This window comes from Terrapene carolina, unplaced genomic scaffold (assembly GCF_002925995.2).
Source record: "Terrapene carolina triunguis isolate 2854851 unplaced genomic scaffold, T_m_triunguis-2.0 Scaffold30413, whole genome shotgun sequence".
Classification (NCBI taxonomy): Eukaryota; Metazoa; Chordata; order Testudines; family Emydidae; genus Terrapene; species Terrapene triunguis.
The window spans coordinates 1-9,566 of NW_020694764.1; the positions used below are offsets into that span (position 1 = coordinate 1).

Sequence of the window (9,566 nt, forward strand, 5' to 3'; positions counted from 1 at the left end):
ACTGCTGAGCTGGAATTGATATGCAAACTAGACACAATCAACTCAGGATTAAATAAAGACTGGGAATGGCTGAGCCATTACAAACATTGAATCTATCTCCCCTTGTAAGTATTTTCACACTTGCTTCTTATCAAACTGTCTGTACTGAGCTATCTTGATTATCACTTAAAAAGTTTTTTTTTTCTCTTACTTAATTGGCCTCTCAGAGTTGGTAAGACAACTCCCACCTGTTCATGCTCTCTGTATGTGTGTATATATATCTCCTCAATATATGTTTCACTCTATATGCATCCGAAGAAGTGGGTTGTAGCCCACGAAAACTTATGCTCTAATAAATTTGTTAGTCTCTAAGGTGCCACAAGTACTCCTGTTCTTTTTGCGGATACAGACTAACACGGCTGCTACTCTGAAACCTATAAGAGTAGAGATATTACCCCCTTTTCTGGCAATTTCACTTTTAGTTCCTATAATTTTGCCTCAACAGCTCCTACCATTTTATTTGCCACTTTCTCTCTTAAAATGTTCTGTTGCATCATTAGCACAGAATAGGTGTAATGTTCCACCCAAGACCTGGCTGCATATCAGTATTGAGTGAAGCAACGTATCTTTGGACATACCTCCTCCATTTCTTACAAACCCCGCACATAAGAATGTCCATACTAGCACAGTGATTCTCAACCTGCGGCCCAGTCAGCACATAGCTGCGGCCCCTGTGACATCCTCTGGGCCATATAGTTTTGGATGTGGCCCACATAACACAATGTAGGCCGCATAAATAGGTTGAGAACCACTGATCCAGCCCAGTATCCTATCTTCCAACAGTGCCAGTGCCAGATGCTTCAGAGTGAATGAGCAGAGCAGGACAATTATTGAGCGATCAATTCCATCACCCACTCCCAGCTTCTAGTGGTCAGAGGTTTATGGACACCTGGAACATGAGAATGTGATCCTGACCATCTTGGCTAATAGCCACTGACTATCTATCCTCTATGAACTTATCTACTTCTTTTTTGAACTTAGATATAGTTTTGGCCTTCATAACATCCCCTGGCAACAAGTTCCACAGGTTGATTGTATGTTAAATGAAGAAGTACTTCCTTATATTTGTTTTAAACCTGCTGCCTATTAATTTTATTGGGTGAGTCCTGGTTCTTGTGTTATGCAGAGGGGTAAAAACACTTCCTTATTCACTTTCTCCCCACCAGTCATCATTTCACAGACCTCTGTCATATCCCTCTGTCATCTCTCTTCTAAGATGAACAGTCCCAGTCTTTTTAATCTCTCTTCATATGGAAGCTGTTCCATACCCCTAACCATTTTTGTTGTCCTTCTCTGTATGTTTTCCAATTCCAATATATCTTTCTTGAGATGGGGTGACCAGAACTGTATGCAGTATTGAAGGTGTAAGTATACCATGAATTTATATAATAGCACTATATTTTCTGTCTTATCTATCCCTTTCCTAATGGATCCTAACTTTCTGTTAGCTTTTTTTGACTGCTACTGCACCTTGAACATATGTTTTCAGAAACCTATTCACAATGACTCCAAGATCTCTTTCTTGAGTGGTAACAGCTAATTTAAACTCCATTATTTTGTGTGTATAATTGGGATTGTGTTTTTCAGTGTGCATTACTTTGCATTTATCAACGTTCAATTTCATCTGCCATTTTGTTACCTAATTTAGGGAGATCCCCGTCTTTGCAGTCTGCTTTGGACTTAACTATTTTGAGTAATTATGTATTGTCTACAAACTTTGCCACCTCACTGTTTCACCCCTTTTCCAGATCATCTATGAATATGTTGATCAGCACAGATCCCCGTACAGATCCTTGGGAGGACTCCTCTATTTACCTCTCTCCACTGTGAAAACTGACCATTTATTCTTCCCTTTGTTCCCTATTTTTTAAACCAGTTACTGATCCAGGACAGGACCTTCCCTCTTATCCCATGACTGCTTAGTTTGCTTAACAGCCTTTGGTGTGGGACCTTGTCAAAAGCTTTCTAAAAGTCCAAGTACTCTAAATCAACTGGATCACCCTTGTCTATGTGCTTGTAGACATCCTTAAAGAATTCTAATAGATTAGTGAGGCATGATTTCCCTTTACAAATGCTATGTTGACTATTCCCACACATATTGTATTCATCTGTGTCTAATAGTTCTGTTCTTTACTATAGTTTCAAACACCCGCTGAACACTTACCACAGCTTGGAGGTCTAAGAACTTTAGAAAATGCTTTTGTTTACTTCCAGGCAAAAGGCAACACACTGAAATTATTTAAGGAAAATAAAATACAATGCTACTACATACACTCCTTAAACTCTCTAAAACATTGGGGAATAACTGAGTTCAGAAGACCAACCATGCCCTCAACAGCCAAGGTCATAAGACACAGCAATAGGTCACTCCTACACTAAAGCGGCAGACTGTGGTAAGCAGCAGTACTGCTCAAAATGGGTATAAGATTAGAGGGAGATTTTGCCCTGTGTGAGGGATGGAAGGTTTATCTAATGAGGTGTATCGCTTCAAAGGCTAGGTTCTTCTGTGATCCTAATCCACCAGTACATAAGGCAACTCAAACTTTTATTGCGGTTGCTGCCTGAGGAGGGCCGAAAGAAAAGAGCCAACCCAATGAGGAAGTACAATTATTCATAGTATAGATGGCATCATGGCAGAGTTGAATAACCCAAAGGAGTTGTGTCCATCTTTGAACATTTAATTGAATTCTGTTTTACTTTCTTCTCCTTCCAACAGCTGCAAGGACGACCTTGGTAGCTGGCACTGGAATCAGACTTATCTAAAGAATTCCAGTGTCCATCTTACACAAAGATTCATAAGGATCAATACCTCTGGACTTCTTCCTGAAGCACCATCCTGTACACAAGGGAATTCTACCCCTGCTCCGAGACAATGGTGGAGTCACTGTAACTTCACTGCCCACTTTATAACCTCTTCAAAGAAAAGAAATCCACCACAAGAGTTTTCACAATATATTTCATTAAGAGTAAATGTCTAAGAGAACAATTGGTTAGTGCATCCTGCAGTGAACACTCTGGAGGACCCCCATGTAAATATCCCAGGAGAAGAGCTACATTTCCATGCATCTTTCAGATTTCATAGTTCTTCACCTCTGGGGGCTCTTTGCTTGGATCGCCCCCTCGCTCCAGGTACAGGTTATTGTAAGGATACTGCTTCGGTCCCTGCAGAGGAACATAGCTGTGAAGCAGCAAACTCAGCACATTCAAACAGGCAACTTAGAAAACCTGCGGGCAAATATTTCATGCTCACAGAGTGTTTCGTCTCTTTGATGCATCGTGCAACCCTCACAGCACCACTCTGAAGCAAATGTTCTCTCACTATTACAGATGGGGACAGTGGGGCACTGAGACACTAAGGCCAACAGCCTGAAAGGTATTTTAGCATCTAATTCCTATTGACTTCTACAGGAGTTACATGCCTAAGTACCTCTGAGGACTTGGGCCTAAGTGACTTGTCCAAAGCCACACCGCTGGTGCAGCGGGGCCTTCGTATCCCCAAGATATTCAACCTCAATAGGACACTGCTCTGGGCATCTGGCAGTGGCATGCAGCAACGGTTCTTAGGAGACCTCTTCCCCCTGTCTCACCTCATTACTCACCACAGGCATGTAGGATGGGTACATTTCTCCAACCCAGAACATAAACAGCATGAAGCCAATAAAGAGGAGGAAGTGATTGCGCATGGTGTGCCAGGGTACCACAGTGGGGGACGTGTCAACACGGGTCCGGAGAAACATGTCAAAGTGCCAGTGCATCTAAACAATACAGGGAGAGGCTCGGTTATATTATTCCAATAGTACTCTACAAGTCTCTGGCTAGTCATCCGAGAAAGATAATGCAGTTTACAGACATTAGAAATCACAACGCTACCAGAAGGAAAATTTTACCCTCATTTTACAGATGGGGATACAGTCACAGAGAAACTAAGTGACTTGTCCAAGGTCAGGGTGAGTTGATGGTGGTCAAGGACAGAGCTCAGGAGCCCTGAGTTCCAGCTTTCTGCTCAAACAATTAGACGCTATTACTTCATTTTTCAAAAAAATATCACGAACCCACATTTATCCACCCACAACCACTTCAACTGTGGCTCAGAACCTCTTTTGTTCTCATGGTACTTCTCAAAAAGGCACAGCAGGAATTGGTACAATAGTTTGTGGGGAGTTCCTGGCATTTGAGGACCCCACAGATGTATATTGCTGAGTGGAGTTAGAACAGCAAAAAAATCACAAGTGATTTCCTGCTACTTTAGAACAGGTTCCTTATCTACATACTTGTCTATAATTCACCAGGCACCATTATTTAGCTCTAACAGATTAAGGATGGGATGGGAGTTATCCTATGACATCCACAGGTTGAATACAATTGCTTGAACAGATGCACATTTAAGCTTCTCATTCAAGAGGGACTTTCACCCTAGAAGCTAAAAATCAAGCATCTTAAACATGAGCGGCTAAGCAGAACACAACCAGAATGCAGACAACTCAATGTTTCTGATCACATACTGTCTTCACTTTCCTAGTTCATTACTTCAGATGGTGGCTGATGGTGGGCTTGACTGCATAGCTGTCTGATCTAACACCAGGAGAGCCAGACTCTCACCATTACAAACAAAACCATCTCTTACAAGTAAGAGGGCAGTTTTTACTATTTCCAACACTTCTCACTGAAAGCACTTGTGCTCCACTGTGACCAAGAGACAGTATGTGCAATGGGAAATTACCACAACCCCAAATCACCCCAGGGACAGCAAATATCAATACAAAGCCTTCTCAGCATTAGAGAGAGCCAAAGCACATAGGTATCTTGAATCACTGCAATACTTCTCATGAACCATTGCTTTTAAAAGCTCAATATCCAAGCTGACAATTCCCAAGCCTTTCCATACTGCACCTATGATCCTCACTACATGAGAGAATGTACTGAGAGAGATTAGATAACTACTCAATGTAAATTCAAGTCGCAGCATTGCTACAGGGCAAAAACATTGCCTTGAGTTACTTTTAGTCATCCCTCCACTATAATCAATGTTTTCAACCAAGCACTTTGGAATCCCCAGTACACACACAAAAGCTTGTTTTCCCTCTAGTTCTATTGCTTAGGGACAGCTCATGTCATCAACCAAGTGAAATAATTATGGTTCAGTTTCAACCACCTACAGAAACCCCACATTCCCTTACCAGCAAGAGTTACTAATCATTGGGAGTGGGCTCTTCTTAAGTCTCCTTTTCTAGTGTCAGAAAGGAAGTTTCTAGGGAAAAGGCCACCCAGCACCTAATCCATTGAAAAGCAACCCCAGAACCAGTGATAGAAGTGGCAGGACGCACTGGGCTGAAAGGGCATGAACTTCTGTGATCTAGCAGAAAGGATGGTTTAGTGATGCAGACATCAGATCTGAAGCAGTTAAGACTCTTTGGTACATGTACAAATCCCAGTATGATTGACTCAGCCCTTCACCTTACTATGGAAGATACTAAGATACAGAGGCCCTGTCTCATCTGCATGGACACTGAAAATCCTTTGACCTTTTTTGGGATTGATTGGGGGGGGGGGGGGAAGGGCAGAATAGGGATTTACCCTGACTTTCTTAGCCTAAAATTTCCTTTCCAAACATTGGTGTGAGATGGTAAAGTATTACATAAATATTATTCTAGTTGAACATTAATGCTCAGTAGAAACTGCACTAATTTAGCAAGTTAGAGGCAAAAAGATCCACCATCCCTACCGGCTCTCCCCAGTTTTGTCTCAGACTGGGGTAGTCCCACTGATACCAGGGGTCTCTCTCATGATGAGATCGGTCAGGAAGTTTGGGATAATCACCATACCTATTGGAAACATATAAATAAAATACAAATAAAAAAGAAATGATTTATATCCATTGTATGGTACAGCTCATTAGGAAAATCTATTAAAATGGAATAGCAGAGCAAGAAAATTATTAGCTATAGTAGCTCTTGAACCTACAGTATTTTGTAAATACATTTTAAAAACACATGTTAACTAACGTGGCATTGCTTGCCTTCATACTGATGACTTTGCTTACTAAGAAGAAGGGGGCTGTAGCTTATGCTCAAATAAATTTGTTAGTCTCTAAGGTGCCACAAGTACTCCTGTTCTTTTTGCGGATACAGACTAACACAGCTGCTACTCTGAAACCTTGCTTATATGGTGTATCCTCTTCCCCTGGTTTATTTATTTTGTCTTTATACAAATTGCAAGTGCTACTGGAATATGCACAGCTTCTCCTCCTCTCTCCTTGTGTCTATCTCAAGCCATCCCTCCCCACATTTAAAGCATTTAACTTGAAAGGTATTTTGCAGTTGGATCACCATTAACACCATATTCCAGGTATTTGTGTCCCCATTGTCATAGAAACTGAGCACCTCACAAATGTTAATTTAGCCACACAAGACCCCTGTGAAGAAGGGACATATTATCCCCATTTCACAGACAGGGAACTAAGGCATGGAGAATGACTTGCTCAAGGTCATACAGTCGGTCTTGCTCAAGGTCATACAGTCTGTGGCAAAGCCTGGAATTGAACCCAGATCTTCTGCGTCCCAGTCCAGTGCCTATACAACCATCCCAACATTACTTTCTCCACCCTCCATAATGCGTTGCTCCAGTGACTTGTTTTTATTTAACCTTTTAGAGAACACTGCCTTTTTGGAGTGTTGAGGGGTACATTAAGTGTTTTAATATTGCAGCAGGGTACCTCAAGCACTTCAGTTGTAAGTGTTTTATATACTATTAAATAGATCTTCCCTGAAGCCTGGTACCAGCTGATACCTGATCTTGCCTTTCTTCAAGGATCTAATGATCTCAGTGCTTTAATATAGCTCACCCCATGCCATCATCCGGATGTGGCTCATAGTCCTCCACCCTCATGTTGTATTTCTTAGCAGCAGCTGCCCTTTCCTCTGGGGTCTTGGGGTAAGGTCCAGGCATCAAGTGCTTAGGCAAGCCCGAAGCTGAAGGCAGAAAACACAAGTCAGAGCTCTTTGGGAGTCTCATCACAACAGGGTAATTTCATGGAGGATAGGTCCATCAATGGCTATTAGCCAGGATTGGCAGGGATGGTGTCCCTAGCCTGTTTGCCAGAAGTTGGGGACGGGTGACAGGGGATGGATCACTTGGTGATTACCTGTTCTGTTCATTCCCTCTGGGGCACCTGGCATTGGCCACTGTTGGAAGACAGGATACTGGGCTAGATGGACCTTTGGTCTGACCCAGTGTGGCCGTTCTTATGTTCAGGGCAGAGGCACAGCCAGTAGCAGCCGATGATGGTTGCACCCCAAAACATAGTAGACAGTGAAAGGAGGGACTGCTTCACAGGATCCCCCCCACCCCCAGGTTAGGGGGAAAATTACTTGCATTGGGGGCATCAGACACAAGAATCCAGGTCGGGGAGGACGGGGGGGGGGGGCGAGGGAAGGCAGCTCCTCCTCACCTGATTAGGCAATTACTGAATCACCGCCAAGGATCCAGGGATACACAGGAGACTTCCCCCACTAAAGGGCGCCCAACCCCCTCCCCCAAGGGCACCCAAGAGCCCCAAGCCGCCCCCACTCCACTGAGCCCGGCGCCGCAGACACCCAAGGACACGGTCCCCCCAGGCCTGCCCCGCCCTGGGGCTGCGCTGCCCCGTCATCCGCGGCGCAGGACGCCGCACGCTCGCTGACCTGCTCGGGCCCCCAGCGGGGCTGCCCGCCCCGCCGCCGCGCGTAGCAGGGTCACCGCCCGCAACCAGCGGGCACCGCGCACCCCCACCACCGCCATCAGCTCCCCTCCGCCCACACTGCGCAGGCGCTAAAAGGACGGCGGCCGGGCAGGGTCAATAGAACGGAGGGGCGGACTCGGAGTTACGAGACAGGACGGGCCGGAGGGGAGGGGCTGGAGCGAAGTCGGGGGGGGGAGTAGAGGGGTTTGGGAAGGGGGGCTTAGGGGGGTGAGAGACATTTGGAGAGGTGGGAGGGTTAGAGTGGTTTACAAGGGTTGGAGAGGTGGGGGGCTCAGGGAGGTTAGGGGTTTGGGAGGTGGGGGTTGAGGGGTTTGGGGAGGTGGGGGGCTCAGGGAGGTTAGAGGGGTTTGGGGAGGTGGGGGATAAGAGGCAGGTGACGGATTTGGAGAGGTGGAGGAGTTAGATCGGTTTGGGAAGATGGGGGGGCTCAGAGAGGTTTGGGGAGGGAAGTTGGAGGGGTTTGGAGAGGTGGCGGGTTAGCAGCGTTAGGATGGTGGGGCTAGTGGGGTTTGGGGGACAGGATGGGTTAGGCATGTGGGAGGTCAGGGGCCCAATGGAAGGGATGGGTTAGGTTAGAGAGGTGGTGGGGTGGGGCAGGAAACTCAGGTGATTTGAGGCGAGATGGGGATTTAGGTGAGGGGTTAAAGAGGTGGGGGCCTCAGAGAGGGGATTAAAGCGGCCTGGGTGAACTGACGGCTCTTGGGGTGCTGGCTGCACTGCAGCCCTTTCCTGCCCTGGGCTGTTCCTGGTTGGCAGGCATCTTGCAGCTCTGTCCCCCTAGCCTGGTAGTGATGCCTCTCCCTCTCCTTTTGCCCTTCTCCAGGGGCTGGAGCACTTCATTGTCCAGTTGCTCTCCCAAACGGCACTCTACAAACCTAATCCTGTGTAGTATAGGGGACTAGCTATTTTATTGGCAGCTCTACAGAGCCAGAGAGAGAATCGTACCAATGAAAGGCACTTGTTTCCAGGCAGGTAATATGGAAAACTAGACCAGCTCTAACCAGTGTGGTTACCTGGATTACTGCCAGTTTTGGGATAGCTCTTCCACAATGCAAACTGCAAAAACCTTCCCTGCTTTCCTGGTACAGCCCTGTCCTGCAGCATTAGAGGAGCGGCCATGCTTTCTTACCTCTCTTCTGTGTTCTCATTCCCTGTCTCACATCCATGTTGCAGTATTATAAGATGCTTTCTCATTCCTCTAGTTGCACCAGCTCCCCACCATAGCATTACAGGAGCTTTCCTGTTTTCCCATTTCCCCTTTGCCATGCTCTCCAGTTCATACTTATCCAGCTACTTTACAGGACTTCCCCTGCTTTCTCTTTCTTCCATCCCCTTGGCTCAGAGCTGCAACCGGTCATTACAAGAGTTCACCCACCATTATCTTTCAGAGTAGCAGCCGTGTTAGTCTGTATCCGCAAAAAGAACAGGAGTACTTGTGGCACCTTAGAGACTAACAAATTTATTAGAGCATAAGCTTTCGTGGGCTACAACCCACTTCTTCGGATGCATATTGAGTGAAACATATCGAGGAGATATATATACACACATACAGAGAGCATGAACAGGTGGGAGTTGTCTTACCAACTCTGAGAGGCCAATTAAGTAAGAGAAAAAAACTTTTGAAGTGATAATCAAGTTAGCCAAGTACAGACACTTTGATAAGAAGCAAGTGTGAGAATACTTACAAGGGGAGATAGATTCAATGTTTGTAATGGCTCAGCCATTCCCAATCCCTGTTTAGCCCTGAGTTGATTGTGTCTAGTTTGCATATCAATTCCAGCTCAGCAGT

The 9,566-nt window shown here is 45.4% G+C and overlaps 1 protein-coding gene across 3 annotated transcripts; it reads right to left on the reverse strand.

Moving 5' to 3' along the window:
- Window positions 1-2,567: 2,567 nt before the first annotated feature.
- NDUFB8 (NADH:ubiquinone oxidoreductase subunit B8) lies at window positions 2,568-7,834 on the reverse strand. 3 transcript variants are annotated; one of them, XM_026662799.1, is made up of 5 exons: window positions 7,719-7,834; window positions 6,881-7,007; window positions 5,762-5,861; window positions 3,627-3,794; window positions 2,568-3,201 (listed from the first exon to the last, which is right to left on the reverse strand). In XM_026662799.1, exons 1-5 carry the CDS (start codon window positions 7,813-7,815, stop codon window positions 3,109-3,111), a joined length of 585 nt encoding a protein of 194 aa, XP_026518584.1. In that variant the 5' UTR covers window positions 7,816-7,834; the 3' UTR covers window positions 2,568-3,108. The 3 variants fall into 3 exon arrangements, with proteins under 3 accessions (XP_026518584.1, XP_026518586.1, XP_026518585.1); XM_026662801.2 differs by lacking the exon at window positions 7,719-7,834 and adding an exon at window positions 7,487-7,551; XM_026662800.1 differs by having other exon boundaries at window positions 2,978-3,201; window positions 3,639-3,794.
- Window positions 7,835-9,566: the final 1,732 nt, after the last annotated feature.

Excerpts from the sequence above, each read along its gene's own strand:
- NDUFB8 (XM_026662799.1), bottom strand. The coding sequence starts at position 7,815 with ATGGCGGTGGTGGGGGTGCGCGGTGCCCGCTGGTTGCGGGCGGTGACC. Across the intron at positions 7,008-7,718 it reads CCCGCTGGGGGCCCGAGCAG|CTTCGGGCTTGCCTAAGCAC; the intron begins GTCAGCGAGCGT and ends TTCTGCCTTCAG. Across the intron at positions 3,795-5,761 it reads GACAAAACTGGGGAGAGCCG|ATGCACTGGCACTTTGACAT; the intron begins GTAGGGATGGTG and ends TGTATTGTTTAG.